General features: G+C 42.6%; 3 protein-coding genes across 3 annotated transcripts in view; 1 reads left to right on the plus strand and 2 right to left on the minus strand.

Annotated features, from left to right (window-relative positions):
* The window catches only part of grk3 (G protein-coupled receptor kinase 3), a 72046-nt gene extending 67112 nt beyond the window's left edge, over window positions 1-4934 (minus strand). The window contains exon 1 of the mRNA XM_013912401.1: window positions 2813-4934. Coding sequence (XP_013767855.1) covers window positions 2813-2925 — 113 coding nt within the window. The 5' untranslated portion in view covers window positions 2926-4934. The remainder of the gene's footprint in view (window positions 1-2812) is intronic.
* Window positions 4935-7428: 2494 nt separating this feature from the next.
* Window positions 7429-9742, minus strand: cryba4 (crystallin, beta A4). Its single transcript, XM_005739129.1, has 6 exons — window positions 9512-9742; window positions 8868-8911; window positions 8396-8514; window positions 8094-8235; window positions 7807-7949; window positions 7429-7659 (listed from the first exon to the last, which is right to left on the minus strand). Exons 2-6 carry the CDS (start codon window positions 8904-8906, stop codon window positions 7512-7514), a joined length of 591 nt encoding a protein of 196 aa, XP_005739186.1. The 5' UTR covers window positions 8907-8911; window positions 9512-9742; the 3' UTR covers window positions 7429-7511.
* A 4562-nt stretch (window positions 9743-14304) lies between these two features.
* Window positions 14305-17866, plus strand: crybb1 (crystallin, beta B1). The gene is made up of 6 exons (XM_005739130.1): window positions 14305-14356; window positions 14718-14861; window positions 15562-15680; window positions 15844-15976; window positions 16456-16598; window positions 17689-17866. The coding sequence occupies exons 2-6, from the start codon at window positions 14739-14741 to the stop codon at window positions 17864-17866; spliced, it is 696 nt and encodes a 231-aa protein (XP_005739187.1). The 5' UTR covers window positions 14305-14356; window positions 14718-14738.
* The last annotated feature ends 788 nt before the right edge of the window (window positions 17867-18654 follow it).

Below are 18654 nucleotides of genomic sequence, written 5' to 3' on the forward strand. Positions count from 1 at the left end.
ACCGGCCACTGCTGCCAGACCTGTCAGAGGTGGGAACTCTCTGCAGAGCGTCAGAGCCTTTGTTTGTGCACTGAAGGTGTCTAAAGTCTGCCAAGAGGGCGGGGCCCTCCTGCTGTTATGGCATGTAAATACATCAATGAGTTACAGGGAGCAAGGACTGATTTTTGACCTAATTCACTCTACATGAACAACGATCAAGGCACACGCATTCAATTGGTTATCAGAGAATATGCTTTCCTGTAATCATTTCAGCTGGAAAAAAATTAGCAGCACGTATTCAAGTGTCTTTCTTCTGGGCCGCCAGATTAACAAAGATAAAGTACCAGCAGAGCAACATTATTGGACACACAAATTCAAAATTATGCTTTTTTGAACTTCTACTGCTAACTCAAACTTTACACACCTCCATCACTGAATGAAGAAAAGAGTAGGATAATATTTCTCACCGCACTATGAGGTGCAGATTTGCCTATAAATGACAGGACTGATATTTAGTTCTACAACTGTTTATTGATTTCTTACTACTGAAAGTCTTCTTTTCCCCTCAGCACATCAGCTAGTCACAGGCACCTGCACTATGAAATGACTTAAAGATACCCCGGGTATCTTTCTGTTATCTGGATCCACTTACCCCAACAATGGCAATCAGGATAACTCTTACATGAAGCTGGTTATGAACTCACTAAGGCACAAGCGTGTTCACATGACAGGCTTGGCGCTGGCAGCGTCTGACCAATTACACAGATTATTGGAAGAGGATTAAAGAGGATTATTACTTAAAGCTGAGCAGCTAAATATATAAAATTTACAACAGTAAATATATTTGAAATTATTAACATAGGTATGTGCAAATACAGATCTACATATGATCCTTTCAAAGTCCCGTGGATGCAATGTTATGTTCTCCATTTGCATTGTTTTAACGTGTTGCATTCAATGTACGCCACCCATATAACTCAACATCACCAAAATTTATATGTGACAGAAATCTGTTCAGCTCACCCAAAAAAAAAAAAAAATACAGAATAAAGAATCTGAAAGTGTCAAACAAAGACAATTAGATAAAATGTTAACAACTGACAATGTGTTCCAGGGCATTTTAAAGAGTAACATGAAAGTAATGTAATGAGTAGTGTAATGAATTACTTTCTCCTGGGAGTACTTAAGTAATATAGTGCATTATTTTTGAGAAAAGCGTTATTTTAAATACATTTCTTTTTTAAATAAGGACCCCAACACTGATTACGCCAACATGCAGTGGTGAAACGTGTTTTTGTTTCCACCTTTAATCGGACCAGATTTCTTGCTCATTTCGTAAAGCCCTTTGCTTTGGTTGAGGTTGCTGTAGGAGCTTCTTCTCTTGGTATTACATCGTCACAGGACACTGACACCGCTCTTGCTGTCAGAGATGGCCAAGCCTAACTCGTTATTGTGCACAAAGACATGGTGTCGCTATAATGGATATATAGAGATATATAGAGATATATAGAGATATATAGAGAGATAACTGTATATATACACCCTACTTCATATTAAGATTCTAGATTAAATGTTGCATTAAAAAAAATAGACCTCAGAGTTATACTGTGTACTACGATAAGAAGATGTATTAATATTATATTAGTTAAAGCTTGTATTTAAAGCTCACTCTGAATATGTCAGCTAATTCTCACGTCAACAGATGGACAAAGTGATCTAAAGGAGGAAGAGTCATAGTGGAAGCACTGGGGTGTCAGATGTGACTGTGTCAGCAGGGAAGAAGAATTCTGAAAGGGACTACAGAAGTCAGGACTAGCTCTGAGTCAATCTGACATTTGCAGCTTTCATATGCAAAAATAACATGGAAATAAATACAAAACACCCCAGAATCCAGCCTCAAAACCGTAAGGAAAAACCCGTTTGCGATTAAGAAAAGTGGAGTACAAGGTAATAGCTGGAAGCACAATGAGCTCAGATCAGATCAGTGACAGTGGTACAAACTATCCAGCTAATCCACACCTAACTGCTGTTCACACAGTTAGCATTTGACTGAACTCAAATGGTGCTGTGAAATTTTCACAGACCTCATATGAAAAGCAACCATGTCAATAACCAAATTTCAACCACATCCCCTTCAATGAACTTGCACGCTACAACCTGAACTGAAGCGACACTTTCAAGCCTCTGCTGTAGGGACAAAAGGATGTACAATTATATACAAATGGTAAGAGGTGGTGGGGGTGTACTATTTCAATAGGACTCTAGCTTTTGTCTTGAGTAACACCCTCCTCGGTGAGCTAAACGCTTGCAAACAGCAAAGATGAGATCAACAGCTGTATAGAGTGGTAATAAAGATGCATCAGAAGGATTTACAGCAGCAACGACAACACTTAGCAGCTTCAAAGAATGAATTACACTGGCTACAAGACACAGATTTAGGATCAGACCTTTAGTCAAGAAAGCCCGGGAGCAAAGAAAACATGTCTGACAAGCAATGGACACCAGAAACGATGGCAAACAAAATGTGCAGGTAGCTCCAACACTGTGGATCATTGGATTAACTTCTTGTTAACTTTAAGCTCTATGACAATGATGGTTGAAATGCAGATTTTACGAGGCCGGGGTTTGCTGCATGTTCTTAGAAACCTAAAGTGAGAAAAAGCTTTACAGTCATTTCAGTCCCCATCAAAGGTAAGGCACAGGTTTGAGAGGAAGCACGCCTCCATCGCCATATATGGTCGCGTAGCATGCACAGAAAATGTCATCCATTTCACAAAAACACACACATACACACACAAAAGCTCAGCATCAAAGCCCCTATGGATGTGCTTACCTAGGCTCAGGCAAAATGATTTTCTTGCTCGCCCGGGCCGCTGGAGTAGATTTGCTCTTCTCCATCGCCATCAAGTAACTGACATCGGCGAGCACCGCTTCAAGGTCCGCCATCTTTCGACCCTGGGACGACCAAATCGATTAAATAACCGGGCCGGGAAGGGTGGCTTCTGATTTAGGGGCTTAAAAACAACGTCCTCGGCCAGATGTGACCCACATCAAGGGCCAAGGCGCGCTGTGGGGGCCGGATGAATGGACGACGGCGCTGACCGTCTGCTGGGAAACGGCGGCGTTGTCTGCAGCTCCAAGTCTGTTCAAACTACCATCGTTGTCACGTAAAAGAGGAAACTTACGAGGGAAGACATAGGGTAGGGGTTAGTCGAAATATCTGCAGTAAGCAGGCCCGCTAGATCCACCGTCCTTGCGATTCCATGTAGCGCAAGAGGCGAGAGTAAGGACCTGTGATGTTTCTCACACAGGTAGGTGCGATGCACCACACACGGGCTCTGTCAGGCTCTACAGGTCTCCGGGGACTTGCCTGGTCCTCCTGTGTCCAAACGACTGGTCTGTCTCCAGTGCGGCATGTGCTTCAGGAAGAAGGGAATGAGGGAAGGAGGGGGCAGGGGGGTGTTCCTTAAAATGTAAACACTACTGTCGAAAAAATGTTCTAATCTTAGCGGACTGCCTGCTCCTCTCTGCAACACAAAATCAGCCACGCCGTGAGAAGACAGGCTTAACGATCAGTGCAGAGGGGCTGGTGAGACACTGCTGAACGGGTTAGATGTGGATCATCAAGGTGCCCGTTTGTAGTCTTGTGCTCCTGCAGCAAAACGCTAATCTGTCAGGCGCGACCTGGCATAAATGAAAGCGTGCAAGCCGAGGTTAGAGATAAGCCAGGATTCATGATTTGCATTCCAGAGTATCCACACAGCGCTGCTGTTTGTGCCCCTGCTGCTGCTTTCCTGTGCAGCGTTAAGGCTCAAACCTTCCTTATCGTCTCGTCAATCACGCACAAAAAAAAGTCACCGGAAAAGATGCGGTTAAACTGCTGACAGAGGTTTGTCGCCAAATTCTATCCAGGTGTAAAGGAATTGAATCAAGCGATCACAAACCAAATCCAGCGGTACATAGCTAACTGGTTTCTAGCCGCTGCCACTATAGATATTTGGGTTCGTTCGCTAGTTAGCTACCACGCTAGCTAGCAAAATGAAACCTGCTAGCCACGAGGCTAACTAACCACCAGGATTCAGAGCGGCCAGTCAGACACTCCTATTTTAGGCTATTCCGCTTCAGCAGACATATAAAATCAATCCCGTTGCAAAGACAGTCACTTGCAGGCAGACAAACAGCAGCGATTTTCTCAGCAACGTTAAGCTAACGGCCGAGGCGAGGACACTGGAGACTCGTATTGGGGAAGTCTTGCAGCGTTTCCGCTAAACAGTCTTCGACAGTCCGGTGAAGTCAGAACGAGGATAGAGATGCAAAACAATAACCCATAGCTGCTTCTTCGGTTACCCCGAACGTTAGGGGGACCCTCCCTGCCTAAAGACCCAGCACAGAGTTACTGAGTGTGGGGGTGAGGGTGACGCTGATGATGGAGGAGGGGGAGGGAGCGCTGGCCAGTAGTCTGCTTGGTAAACGCTAACTTTTCTTCCTCGCTGTAAACGCTGGCTGACCGACTGCGCGGCGAGGCAAACTGTCAAATTCTTTAGTCCGTGCAATGTTAAGAAAAAAACAACAGAAACAATATTTATAGTGATGAGGTTAACAGTACGCTGGCGCGCGCCTCAGAGATGTGAAACTGAACGTTCAGATCACGTCTTCTTGCTCCGCGGCAGCCCCGCGCGCCTCCTGCCTACCAGGTTCTCGGCGTTCGCAGAGCCACTCGGCTGCTTAAACGCTCCAAGCCTCTGAACGAGTCTCCTTCCGCAGCCTCTGACTGAGTGCCAGTCGGTCAAGTCCGCTTGTTTCAATTAAGGTGTTCGTCGCCTCTAGTACGGCACATGTGTGGCTTAAAGCCTCCTCTCTATTTTTTTTTTTTGGTGTTTTTTGCTAGCACAGTGGCTCTGTCTGCTTTGTAGTTCGACTTCCTCCCACTGCGGCGGGGAGAGGCTCGTAAAACACGGAGCGGCTCTCTCGGCTGTTGGAACGGAAGCGCGTTATTAGAGGTGCTTAGAGAGGAAGGTGTTGTTTCGCTCTGTTTATTTATGTATTACAAACAAACAAGGCGCAATCCGCGCCTATTCATGCGCGTGCAGCTAACTTAATCAGGGCGCCGAGTCCGCGGTGATTAACGATGCTCACTGAGAACAGCTTGGATTGGCCTTTAGAAAAGAGAGCTCTTTGGTCGGGCCTGCTCTGTTTCCGCTGCACTACATTACCCCGCTGCCCCCCACGCTGCTGCTGTTCGCACTGAATTGGAATAGTCACGAACAGTAGCTTCCGACAGTTCATATTACAGCAGTGTATTTTGCGTCAACGTACGCGTCGAGGGATGCGTGCGTTGCTCAGGTGGAGATGCAGTGCCGTTGCCTGGCCGCACATGGTAATACTCTTAGTTCAGTGGACGGGCAAAGAGGCTTTGAGGTAAGGTGGGCGTCAGGAGCAGGGCTGTTTTGGATGAAAACTGCATACAGGGGCCATCATAGGTACCATAAGTCTGAGTGACAAAAAAAAAAGACTCACTTAAAATGTGCAGTGAGGGTGGCAGCACAGTGAGCCTCATTAGACCTGTGACATTGTTCTTGTCATGACATAAATCCCCCTCTGATTTATGTCATGGGTTGTGAGGTTAAAGATCAAAATTATAACCACTGATATTTCTGTACTGGCTCCTCTCTAATTCTCTTAAAGAGGTTAAATTACACCAGAACACCAAAGCTGGACTAAAACTCAGTGGCAGCAGGTGTGATGGAGGAATGGATCCAAATTGGAAGTTTTTTGCTTCATATCTTGTCAGTATGTATGGAGGCTGTCAGGAGAGAGGTCCAACAGTGAAAATCTGCAGTCATCTGTAAAACACGGTGGAGACTGTCATGGTTTGGCGCTGGAGGGCTTGTCAACTTTCAGATTTGCATCCACCATATTATAGCATCTGCAAAATATCTGATCTTTCTTTTTTTCAGCATAAGAGTGGCCCCAAACACCTTTCAAAGCAACGTCAACATTATTGAAGCAGTGTGGGCTCATCCTGGCTGAGAACAGAACAAGAGGCAGAAGAATCCAAAGTAAAGCTTTTTCCTTCAAGAAGGAAACATTCTTGAAGGAAAAAGGAAGGAAACGTTATTTATTATCTATCAATTATCAATCAACTATCAATTATCTATCAATTTATATCTTAAAAGAGATTTTTTTTTCCCCTTTTTTGGTAAGAATCAGAAAATGGCTTTATCACTTTAAAAACAGATATTTTAATCATTTTTAAATGATGGCTAAATTCAAATATAATTTAAACCAGGCTATGACTGTCATATTTATTCAATGTATAGACTAATGTCATTGTGATTTTTTTTTTTTTATTCCTTTTTTTTATCATTTACTTGACAACCACCTTTCCTGTTGGAAGGCGCTCTTAATGCTAAACTATATACAACATGTTTGGAATGTCACGCCGCCATCGAGGCCTCTTTTTAGAGGGTCTTGCTTATTTCAGCAAATTTTGCATGAATTCCAGCAGCACTGTGGTCAAGGTCCCCAGTGGAAACATCTTTGGGAATTTCCAAACAATGACAAGGTGTATGAGACTGAAGCCAAACAGAGGGAAAAAGCCCCAGCGTTTTATTTTATTTTCCTCGCTATATAATTCTAATAAATGCAACTGTATTTCTGAGTTTTGCACAATGTCATATGTATAGGCTGAAGGTTGTGTAATTTTCTTGTGTTGAAATGTGGTGAATAAATTAAATGGGCTGTGGTAACCACATAGAAATTTTGAGAGCAGCTGAAAGGACCGTGTTTCACCCCCATGTGCTGGGAGGTGTTGCCTTTTATTCTAAATGAAAATGAATCTTTAAAACACATTTTGAGCATAAAATCATAACAGTTTCTTCTTCATAGTTCCTTGATAGCTTTCGTGAATTTAAGTTTAAAACTATATTTCAAACATTGGAATACTTACCATTAGTGATTACTGACTTATCAAAACTGATTATTGAATTATCAAAGATAATAAGACAGCAGCATTTGTCCCTCCATAGTGTAGTGGACACAAATCCCCCCCGGAGTTGTGCCAGGAAGGGGGGATTCTGCCAAATCAAACACACGGGGCTGCCCACGCTCACAAAGGAAAGCAGCTTCTTCTTTAATAAGACAGCAATGTTTGATTAGCACATATCTTAGAAAAAGATATGTGAAAGGACTTGCAAATATTTGTTACAGTTTGGTTCACATTTATTAATCTGGTTGACATCGAGCACTTACATAATAAGCTAAAGACTTGGTTCTAAATGACATTTTTTTCCTCACATTCACCCTTATTAGCAGGTAACCTCTGTACACCGTCATGTGAATTATACAGAGGTGATCGCAATTCAGAGGAAAACACAAGTGTGTGATGTATAAGTGATTTAGTATGTCCATATGATAAGCACATACACTGGTGGAAGTCAGTAAGGTTTAAGAAAAACAGTTTATTTAGCACGGGCAAGCAGCAGGGGTCAAAGGTGAAGGGTCACATGCTCGAAAGGGTTTGGTGTAAGTTATTACTGCTGAATACGGCGGATGGACTGGATCTGAGGGGTCTGGCAGTGAGAGCCAAACTCCCTGAAGTGTTTGTACTCCCCACAGTGACGATCGCACTCCATGATATATTGGTATCCACGATAACCAGGATACTGGTAGCAGACAAATCTGTTGAGAATTGACAGACGTGGAAATGCAAATGTTGTGAAATGTTGCAAAGCATATTGTGAAAATCTGAGTAGGGTTATTTTTTGAACTGCTGAGAGGATGAGGAGGGGGAAATAAGGAGGCAAATAAGCAGCTGGGGACACTCACGCTCCAGAATGGATCCTTAGAGAGCCAACTTCATTGTTGCACCAACCCATGGCCTGGAGGGAGGGGTAATCGTCGCTGAGCTCACCCTTACGGCCCAGGAAGTTCTCACGCTCATAGATAGTCATACGACACTCTCTGTGGTTCTGGAGGTGGGGGAGGTAAAGAAAGAATACATTTGAGTAGTTTTTCAGGTCAGGCAAGTCTACATTATTGATTTGTCCGTCACAGCAGCATTCGCTCACAATGGAGGTTTTTCAGTGGGAAAAAAAAGCTGAAAGATAACTTACAGCACAGGCAATGGGTCTGAAGGAGGTCAGTCTCTCAATGTGATAGGCATTGCTACCTCCAAAAGCATCACACTGGGGGTACTCTCCCCGCTCCAGGACAAACTGCTGTCCCTGATAGGAGGCATGCTCATAACCCACCCAGCTGGAAGGAAGCATAGAAAAAAAGAGATTATTCCATCATCCCAAAAGTCCTTAAATCCACTTATACAGAGGTTAATAACATCCTGTCATGTTAACCGTATGTCACTTAATGATGGTTTTCTGCTGCATGTCTATCTGTGCGCACACATCTGTTTACTCACGCTCCACTCTCCACCCTGAGGGAGCGAACGGTCTCAAAGCCAAACTCCATCACATTGCAGCACTCAGAGGTGAACTCATGGCGGCGTCCCTGGAAGCATTCCTCATCGAAGACAATGATCTAATGGGAAAAAGGACATGCAGCTGATGGCTGTACACACCATCCACTTAAACTTGATGTGTGATGTCTGAAATCACTTCAGCAGCTCACCTCAAACATATAAAACTACATTAGCTAAGCTAATCGCTCTGAACTGGGAGATAAACCACTTTTAACAAGCCCTAATGCACAACTGTGTGATATTCCAATCCCAATGAAGTCTTTATAGCGTCCTAATGTGGTGTGACTTCATTGGGCACTCTCCCTGATGCTCAACTGTATGAGGCGTTTTACAACAAGCAGCTCCTGGTCACATCTGAGGGAAAATTCAAAGGTGCTGATGAATAAAGCTGCTCTTCCATCTGCAGACTCACCTTCCAGTGGCCGGAGAACTTGGTGCAATGGTGAGTCATCTTGTCTGGAAGGAAGAAAGAATTTTATCCACGAGTGCTAACAATGAATAGACAGCAGTGACAACAGGGAAGCCACACACTCTGAGAGGTGAGCAGTCATTTTATTCTGATGCAGAAACTAGCCAGAAGCTAACCAGTAAAGACAGATGTGTGAACCAGAAATCCAAAAAGTGAAGAGCAGGAGATCGGTTCTATTGTCAGACCTATGAAAAAACAAGTCTGTGTCGCAGGTACAGTGTGTACTTTACACATAATGGGCAGGATACTGGAAGCAGCCTGAACTTGTAATTGCTAGATGGAAAGCACCAGTGTCTATTTATAGTTTGGATACCAAACAGAAGAGGGTCACAGAGGCCACAGGCTTCATTTGGCTACTCTAACTTTTGTCTCTCTCTTTCTAGTTTTTCTGCCCATTTCTAAGATTGTTCCATCATCACCACTGTTCATCGCAGCCACTGGGTGCAGTGATTTCAGCCTGGATGGTGTGTGTTTGGAGTGGGAGTAGATATGGATGTGTGAATATGGGGGATGCTATACCCTGGCTGTGGTACCCTGGCTGACCGTGCTGGATGGCTGTGGCGGCTGGGCGAGGGACAGGAACTCACCTTGCTTGATGCCCTTGGGTTGTCCTGCCGTGAGAGTGAGAGGAGCCACACGCCCCCACCCTTTTAAAGCCTCCCCTGGCAGGGGTCCATGCTGAAAGCCCCGGCTCAGCAGCAGGGAGGGGCTTTTCTTTGTCCCCACCTGACAAAAGCATCGTTAATCTATGGAGGGCCAGAAGTGCAGACACCACATTATCACTGGGAGCAGTGGACACAGAGACCAGGAATATAAGAAATGAAACATAGAGTGCAAGCTGAGAAAATACTGAGAGCCAACGGCATCAGAGAGGGAAGAGAAAAAAGCTGGAGCTGGAAGCTCTTTAACTTTTTATTTCAATTTATGTCTGCAAGTAAAGACCAGTCATTTTCTCAGTTAACTGGTGCTTCATTTTTGCCATTAAATGTGTGAAATTTGCAAATACAATAATGACCTGTCATACCATTAGAATTTGTTGATGATGTGAGACCAACAAACACAGACAGAATAAGCTCTGTGTGCATGCCTGCTCATGTTGGTAATAGCAGTGAAGCGTTGATGGTGACTCAGAGGATGTTTTTTTTCCCACAATATGTTTGAAAATAGTAGAACAGAAAGAAAGTTAAGAGAATCGCAAGATCCGATTTTAGTATGGGACATAAAGACCTTAATTCGTTATATCTATTAAAAAAGGTTGGTACCAGAGTTAAAGCACTAATTGCGCCGAATATGATTTTCTTTTTGCAATTTAGTGTCAGAAAATAGGAAGAGTACTAGATGGCTCTGTCTGATATATAGCTTATTTAGCTTAAAGCTAAGTCTTAAGGCAAAAGACCTCAAGTTTTTAAAACGGTTGTAACAAAGGATTTTTATTTGCAAGATCATTACTTGGAATCTGTTCTCAGTCGCTTTGATGTCACTTTCAGGTGAAAAAAAACAAACAGAAAAAAAGCAACGTCATGCATGTGTCAAGGCAGATTTTCAGTGCAGATAGTATTCTTATGAAAGCCTCCAATGTGTGCAGTGAGAAATCTAACCAGTGCAGAGGAAGTCCTTCATCCAATTATAGCAAACACTAATACTTACACCAGAATGCTTTCTAACATGAAACACGTCTCCACATCTCAAATCTGATCATTTGAAGTGTTCTAGCAAGAATACGTGGTTGATCACACAGATCATAGCAGCACTCTTTCTTTGTGTGTTTTATTTTTTTTGTCATATTCATAATTACAGTAACAAAGCCTTGTTTTTACGAAATGTTCAACAGTTTAATGAAAAAATGTAAAAAAGCCCTCAATAGTAAAAACAGGTTTAACCTGCATGCTGTAGTGTAATACACTAGCTAGGACTTGTGTGCTAGTGTGTGTGTGTGTGTGTGTGTGTGTGTGTGTGTGTGTGTTTAAGTGCTTACATAATCAACCACTTGTAAACAGGAGCGCAGAGGCACTCGTCCTTATTTCCAGTGAGCCTAAAGGAATTTCAGCTTATCTAAAACTTTTAGACATAATTCACTGCCTCAGATCTTCATATACAAGCCTTGCTTAATCAAAGTTCATTTCTCTGAAATCAAAACAGAAATTGTAGTTCAGAGAGACCAAAAGTCTCAATGAACGTTCAATCATCCAGATCCAGCAAATCCCAAAAAGTTGATCCCGTTCATCTGGATGTATCAGTGGGGAAATGTTTCATCTCTCATCCAAGTGACTTTTCCCCCCATCCTTATAAACAGTACCTTTGTATAATAACTGAAACTAGCACCATGGACTAACAATGGGCTGTGAGGTCAGTTTCATGATCATTAAGGTTGGGGAACCCTGCAGTCAGTTGAGAATGAAGAAGTCACTTATAAGAGTGACAAAACATTTCTCCCACTGAAAACACTACGTCCAGATTAACAGAATCAACTTTTTGAACAGAGACCAAAATGTTTCCTGCCTGAAAAGAGTCAAATTTCAAAAATATCAAACAGGTTTCCTCATCAGATTTTTTTTTTCTACACAACACAAGAAAAAACTGATCGGATTCATCTTACATTAGAAGGACACTGTTCACTTACCAGGGGAATTGTGTAATCAGCCATGATAATGATGAACCCCTCTGAAAGACAGACTAAATATTTTCTTCTTGAGAAAGGCGGGGAGGACTCCTGAGACCCCTGGCAGTCATCAGAAAATGGACATTAGAGAATGAAAGAGCCAAGGGCTGGTCAAAATCAATAGGTTCCTTTCATTTGGCAGGACATTTTGTGGCAGTGTCAGAAGATAAAAATGACAGTGGTCAATGCATTTAAAAGGCCATGTGTGTTTTCTGCCTAAAAGTGTAAAGCAGTGACAACCACTCATCTAATCTTCTTCAGACTTGGCAAGTATCATCATCAAAATCATTATCATCATAAAATGAAGTCACAGATATAAGCTCTTGCTCTCTTTTATTTCCTCCTAATGATGTCAGCAGCACTAACATTAGCTATCATTAGTGAGGAACGCTCACACAATAATTTGTTCTAACTATTAAAGGAACGAATCTCTTTGGTTACAATATTTAAATTAAAGTGTGCTGTGCTATGTTGTCAGCTTCACTGGCAAAAGGTACAGGTGTAACACACATACTCCATCCTGCTGTCTGAATACTCACTAATGTCAGTCTCCTGTTGTCTTTATCAGTTACTTTGCTAAAAACGCTGGTGACTTTTCTTTCTTACAAATGAAACCATGTCTGTGTAGCATTCTGAAATATCAGGAAAAAGTCTGACTAAGATTAAAAAATCCCTTTCTCAGGAAAGACCTGACCAAGAGGGCAGCAGAAATTACAACAAATATAATCACAGCATGGAAGCCACCCAGATTACACTGCAGGATTAGTTCACATATCAAACGCAATTTAATCCTGCTTCCATCGTGGAAATGATCTCAGCTGAAGTGATATAATCCACACATAATCCATTCACCATGATCCCATAATTATTATCACCAACAATGACCTTTATTCAACCTCTGAAGATGACCAGGAGGAATTCTCATGCACGGCTGTGTGGCAGTGCTTTTTTGTCTAGATTACCCACCAGTCAAGAACTACTCAATATTATCCTAGCAAAGTTAAAGGAAGTGAACATGCTGCATACGCCCCCTTTATCTTTTAAATGTACCGGCTGTAATAATAATGGATTGCATTTATATAGCACTTTTCAAGGCACCCAAAGCACTTTACAATACCACTATTCATTCACTCTCACATTCACACACTGGTGGAGGCAGCTACAGTTGTAGCCACAGCTGCCCTGGGGCAGACTGACAGAAGCGAGGCTGCCATATTGCGCCATCGGCCAACACCAGTAGGCGGTAGGGTAAAGTGTCTTGTCCAAGGACACAACGACCAGGACAGATAGCCCAGGGATCGAACCGGCGACCTTCCGGTTACAGATGCGATTCCCAACCCCCTGAGCCACGGTCGCCCCTACAGTAATGACAGTACTGTAGTTCATGGACAAAATGTAAAGCGTAAGGTTGGGGTGAGGCTAGTAAAACCCAGGCTTCTACCCTACTTGGCTCATCCCATTGCATTGATTTACATTTCTACTGTTGATTTAACACAATACCACAGAATAACTTAAAAAATGCTGCCCATACTCTCTTTGACAAACACCTGCTTTACACGGGCACTGGATTCATAATAAAAGTGTAAAATTGCTGTCAAAGCCCAAATTTATCAGCAGGTTCTCCACAAAAACATCTTAACATGGACACTGCAGAGAGAAACTGTGACAGAGAAAGGAAGATGTCTGGACATTCAGAGTGTTTGTTACACATGAGAAGCTACAGAAACAGCGCGCACAGAACAAAAACTGTTCTGGCTCTTTCCTTACCTATATAAGAATACATTATATATTGCATATGACGATGATGATGATTGTTACTGTGATATACGATTATTGTGTCCTGTGAACAACAACAAGAAAACACTGTCCTGTGCTGAGTAGCACAAATTGTCTTTGGTTTCTGGTACAAGAATTAAAGATTTAATATCTGGCTAAACAAACATGATGCTGGTTTTGGAAAATGTCAGATGCCAAACCTTATGTTGATTGGAAAGATGCTTTTGCGATATGAATGTGTTTATCATCTGTTAAGTAGTTGGCTAACACTAGCCAGAACTAGAAGTAGATATCAGTAGTAAGTGTTAGTGCAGTGCCAAAGCATTTAGTGGAACAGCTCTGGTGAACCTGAATGTCAGTGGGAGAAAGAGAATCTCCAGTAACTCAATTATCTTAAAGTTTAATAATGTTTAAACAGCAAAATGTCCAAAAACCCAAAACACTTCATTTGAAATGCTGTTTGACTCTTTGTATGGAGAACACATAGAACATGAACGAATAGATCACTGCCTTTTTTTGTTTTCTGTCTGTTTCTGTTGTGGTGATTCTCCAAAATCAAGAAATGGCGGTGAGTTAAAGTAGAAAGTCTGAGTTAAAGAATATGTTGTATTTGTGTTTGTGTGTGTGCCTTTTCTGTGTAGGTGACAGAGAGTGTGGATTACCTCTTTGTGTCCTGTGGACCTTTGCATTCCTCAACTCTACATGCGACTACAGCTCACAGGCCTACCAGCCCAACACACAGCAAAGAATGCTGTGTCAGTGGTTTCCTTTGACAGCAAAATGCTTACAGGCAGGCCCGAGGGGCCAGCAGTGTTTCCAGGCTATGCGATGACCTGCTGGCTTTGGTCCAGGCCAACAGTGATGACGAGAGGTTTTCTATTGTGCTGTGAGCCTCTACGTTTGGCCTTTGCCAGAGTATAAAAGCTTGGGTTGAGCGTTGAAGGGACCAGCACGAGCTAGCCTCCCTCATACGGCACTGCAAGCTATACTGACGCAGGTAAGCACACACAGACGCAGACATACAGGCCAGAGCATCCATCATGGTACAGTAGGACACCCACACATCCAGAGCCAGGGCCCACTCCCTGCCCACCGCTCCCAGCTTAAACTCCACCGTCCCGGGGAAAGGCCAAAACAACACCCAAATGAACCTCCAACATAAACTTCAGACTTGTGCTACTAGTCCAAAACCCTCCAAACACTTCTGCCTACCAACCCTCTGTCTATGTTGACACCTTGCCTGGGCCACATTTAACCTCACTTCTCCTTCCCTTTCACTTTCTCCTCTGAAACCCTGTCACTTCAATTTACACCTCTATTTCTGTTCATCCCCTTGTCTTCCTCCATCTCTCACCCAGACTCTCCTGAAGCCCCTCACCATGTCTCAGACTGCCAAGTCCGCCTCCAGCCAGGGCACTGATGCCAAGGACAAGGGAGCCCCAGCTCCAGCTGCCTCCAGCAAGGCCACCAAGACCGGCGAGCCTGGCATGGGATCCTTCAGAGTGAGTCATTGCAGAGACAGAATGTGTGCATTTTATTTTTTCCTAAAGGGCAAAGAAAGTAGATTGCATGTTGTCCCATGTGTTTCATCTAGCAGGGCAGTTATATGTTTATTTACTGAAGGTTTGAATTAGACATTAGAATTTCAGATACTATGGAGGTGAATGATAAAGAACAGCAAGAAACTTGGTTAAAAGACCAAAAATAACCACTTTGAATTTAGAAACTGATGCTTTGAGCAGTACAAAGAAATTTTTTATCCAAAATGTATTGAGGCTATTCTTTCTGATGTGAGTACCTATGTACTTTAGACTCTTTCTGTGAAAGCCACCGCATCACAGGGCTTAAGAAATGTCTCTGAGATGGAGCAAAAATTAAATGACCTCATATACTATAGTCTAGTGAAAAATAATGTATATTTGTAATCTCATAATCGTTAATACTGGCATCATTTTACACGTAGCCACGTTAAAAGTGACATGTTTCTAAAGTATAAGGTCGTTTTGGAAATCTAAGTGATTAGTAAGTTCAGTCAGTGCTGAGGACTTTAAAGGGGAAATTACAGTTTAAGAAGTTGCCCTTTTTTCATGCTCCATCCAAAAATGATTCCAAATCCAAAATTTGTTTTAAACCTTCCACATGAACTAAAGCTATAAACATAGTGTAAAGAAACAGCTATGACTCTATGTGTCCTCTGTGCAGATCATGCTGTTCGACCAGGAGAACTTCCAGGGCAGGATGATGGAGGTCCAGAATGAGTGTATGAACGTGTGTGACCGTGGCATGGATAGAGTGCGTAGTATCATTGTGGAGTGTGGCCCGTAAGTGAATACACACACACACACTTGATTTAAGCAGCTGCCTGCATATCTTCTCTATTCATGTATATGTCAGTTTTATCTTTCTTCCAATTCTTCTCCTGTGCTTCCCCACTTAACCCTTTTGCCTCCCCCAATCCTGTCCATGGTGTCCCCCGTTCTCCAGCTTTGTTGCCTTTGAGCAGACTAACTTCCGTGGGGAGATGTTCATCCTGGAGAAGGGAGAGTATCCTCGCTGGGATACCTGGAGCAACTCCTACCGCAGCGACTGCCTCATGTCCCTCAGGCCCATCCGAATGGTAAAATGAGCTGTTTTCTTCGTTTGTTTTTTCATAAAATGGGAGAATATAGTGATTCTAAATTCTCAGACCCGACGTTTTGACTGACTAACAGTCCAGAGCTGAAATTACAGCAAAGAAAAGCAGCAAATCAGCAAATATGACGAACTGGAACCAGGAAAAAGTTTGACATATATGCTTGAAAAAGCACTGAAAAGGTTAAGTGACTATCAACACAGTTCCTAAAGAAAAAAAATCAACAATATTTTTCACATGCTGATACTATAGCATATCACAGCATCAGCATGACATTAGTAGGCTTTGGCCCCTAATTTAGCACAAAATCCATTCATGGATTCCACTAACTGCTCATGGAAGCAGTTCAACATTGTCACCCACAGACAATTTCTTACAAAATGCAATCAATGAAAAAGCAGAGAATGCACATGTAATGTATGTTGTATAGAGACTACATTTTATTCTTCCTTTCCTACCTGCAGGACAGCATGGAGCACAAGATCTGCCTGTATGAGCTCTCTGACTTCAAGGGCAACAAGATGGAGATCCAGGAGGACGATGTGCCCACACTCTGGGCGCATGGCTTCTGCGACAGAGTGGGCAGCGTGAGGGTGCCAGGAGGAGCGTGAGTAGACACGTTTAGTACTTGTGCTCTCTCACAAAACAAAACACAAATTAGCAGAGTATCACAAATATCATCAACATGCAGGCCTGTGTTAAGGCCTGTGAACACACTGTGGAAGTCAATTTTGTAGTACGTCATATTACTATAGTAAAAAGTACATTTTCCATATATAAAATGGACTGCCAACATGGTTTCAGACACACCTAAGAGGATTCCACAGACTTGTTGGATTATACTACAAATAACAAGTGGGATGAGATGTCATTAAAAGGCTTGTCCTTTTGTCTACAAATCTTTTTTTTAGCCAGAAAATTTGCTTCATTTCATTATGTCCTCTAGGTCACCAATACAAATCTGTTCATTTGTATTGCTGACCGAAAGCCTCCAGAACAGCTTCAGTGCCTTTATCATACACCTTGAAAGCCTGTACTCTCTGGATTAGATAAATGCCATCCTGACCAGAACATTCACAAATCTAATTCTTCATTATTGGAGTTGGTAATGCTCCCATAAATCCACTTCAGGGGAACTCAGAATCTCCTAGTTACCACTGCAACCCCTTGAAGGACTTACAGAACATTCTGTCAGACAACTAAAACATTGTAAAAGAACCCTAGGTTCTCCTAAAAAGAAACTCAGAATCATTTAAGAGATCCCTGGAAGGAGAACCAGGAACCTCACTGACGACTAACTGAACCTCCTTAACCGAATTCTTCAAGCTCCTAAATGTCCACTTAACCCTTAACTTAAGCATTTCTAGAACTCCCTTATGGACTCATCAGAAAACCTCATTAAGACTTGGCATCTCCAATGTCCTCCAGACCTCCTAATTCACTTCTGGTGTCTCCTAGGTGATCAGTAGAATCTTTTCACCACAAGAACTTCAACAGTAAACATTAAACTTCTTAGGACTTAGCAATATAACTGTCTTATTCTCTATTATATTATATCTTATATTCTCTATCATAACCCTATAATGTCATATACCTTTTTTTATTTTATTTGTATGGATATCAGCCAGTAGTACACTACATGGACATCCTATAATAAACACACAACCATGACCTTTACCTTATCATGTCTCTCTCAGGTGGGTGGGTTACCAGTACCCTGGATACAGAGGCTACCAGTACCTGTTTGAGTGTGGTGACTACAGACACTACAATGACTTCTGCGCCTTCCAGCCCCAGATCCAGTCCATGCGCCGCATCAGGGACATGCAGTTCCACCAGAGAGGATGCTTCACCTTCACCTCCGCCAGCAAGTGAATGACATCTGCTGGCTGCCCGGTGCTGTTGCAGCCATGCAGCCCTCTCAGCTTTTTATCTCTCCAAACAAGCCCTTTCTCCAGTCTCCAGTGCTTTCCTTTATCTCCACATCATCGCTCCATCCCAGAGGAAAGACAGAATGAGAGCAAACACACTGGACAACATTAAGTGACTTTTTATGGTGCTAAAAATAAACATGTTGTGAAAAACCTAACCCTTCCTGCCTAGACTATCTTTATTCATTTTTCAGAAAAATGTTCGGATGATGTTGTAACAGAAATATATGAAGCGTAGGCAATTTTGATATGCTAGATTTAACACTACAATTGAGGGTCCTGTTTAGAGATGGACCATCCGATATTACGTATCGGTCCGATACTGACCTAAATTACTGGATCCGATATCGGAGAGAAATAAAAAATGTAATCCGATCCATTAAATATCACAAAAGCAGCTCACAAAACTTGCGACATGGCGTAACTCGATTCATAATCGTAGCACGTCGGAGCAGTATGTCACGTGATAGAGCAGCTGTGGCCTGCAAGACCTGTCAGCGGTCTGGTTGAGCATTTGGAGCCTGGCATTTTATCTCCGAGGAAGTTATCCCAGAGAGAAGTAAAGCAAGTGTGTAAGTTCATCTCTGAATGTTTGTAAAGCATTCCAGCTTTAAGCTTAACAACCGATATGTGGAGCGACTGTCTCTTCTCTCCCTTCCCTCTCCTGCTGCTACTTCAATCCAACATGAAACTGATTAATGATCAGCTGATCGGCTTTTCGGTCGCGAGTCC

Source organism: Pundamilia nyererei, unplaced genomic scaffold (genome assembly GCF_000239375.1).
Source record: "Pundamilia nyererei isolate P.nyererei 1_Seehausen unplaced genomic scaffold, PunNye1.0 scaffold00089, whole genome shotgun sequence".
NCBI classification, from domain to species: Eukaryota; Metazoa; Chordata; class Actinopteri; order Cichliformes; family Cichlidae; genus Pundamilia; species Pundamilia nyererei.

Excerpts from the sequence above, each read along its gene's own strand:
- crybb1 (XM_005739130.1), top strand. The coding sequence starts at position 14,739 with ATGTCTCAGACTGCCAAGTCCGCCTCCAGCCAGGGCACTGATGCCAAG. Across the intron at positions 14,862-15,561 it reads CTGGCATGGGATCCTTCAGA|ATCATGCTGTTCGACCAGGA; the intron begins GTGAGTCATTGC and ends TCCTCTGTGCAG. Across the intron at positions 16,599-17,688 it reads GTGAGGGTGCCAGGAGGAGC|GTGGGTGGGTTACCAGTACC; the intron begins GTGAGTAGACAC and ends TGTCTCTCTCAG.
- cryba4 (XM_005739129.1), bottom strand. The coding sequence starts at position 8,906 with ATGACTCACCATTGCACCAAGTTCTCCGGCCACTGGAAG. Across the intron at positions 8,515-8,867 it reads AGTTCTCCGGCCACTGGAAG|ATCATTGTCTTCGATGAGGA; the intron begins GTGAGTCTGCAG and ends TTTTCCCATTAG. Across the intron at positions 8,236-8,395 it reads CTCAGGGTGGAGAGTGGAGC|CTGGGTGGGTTATGAGCATG; the intron begins GTGAGTAAACAG and ends GCTTCCTTCCAG.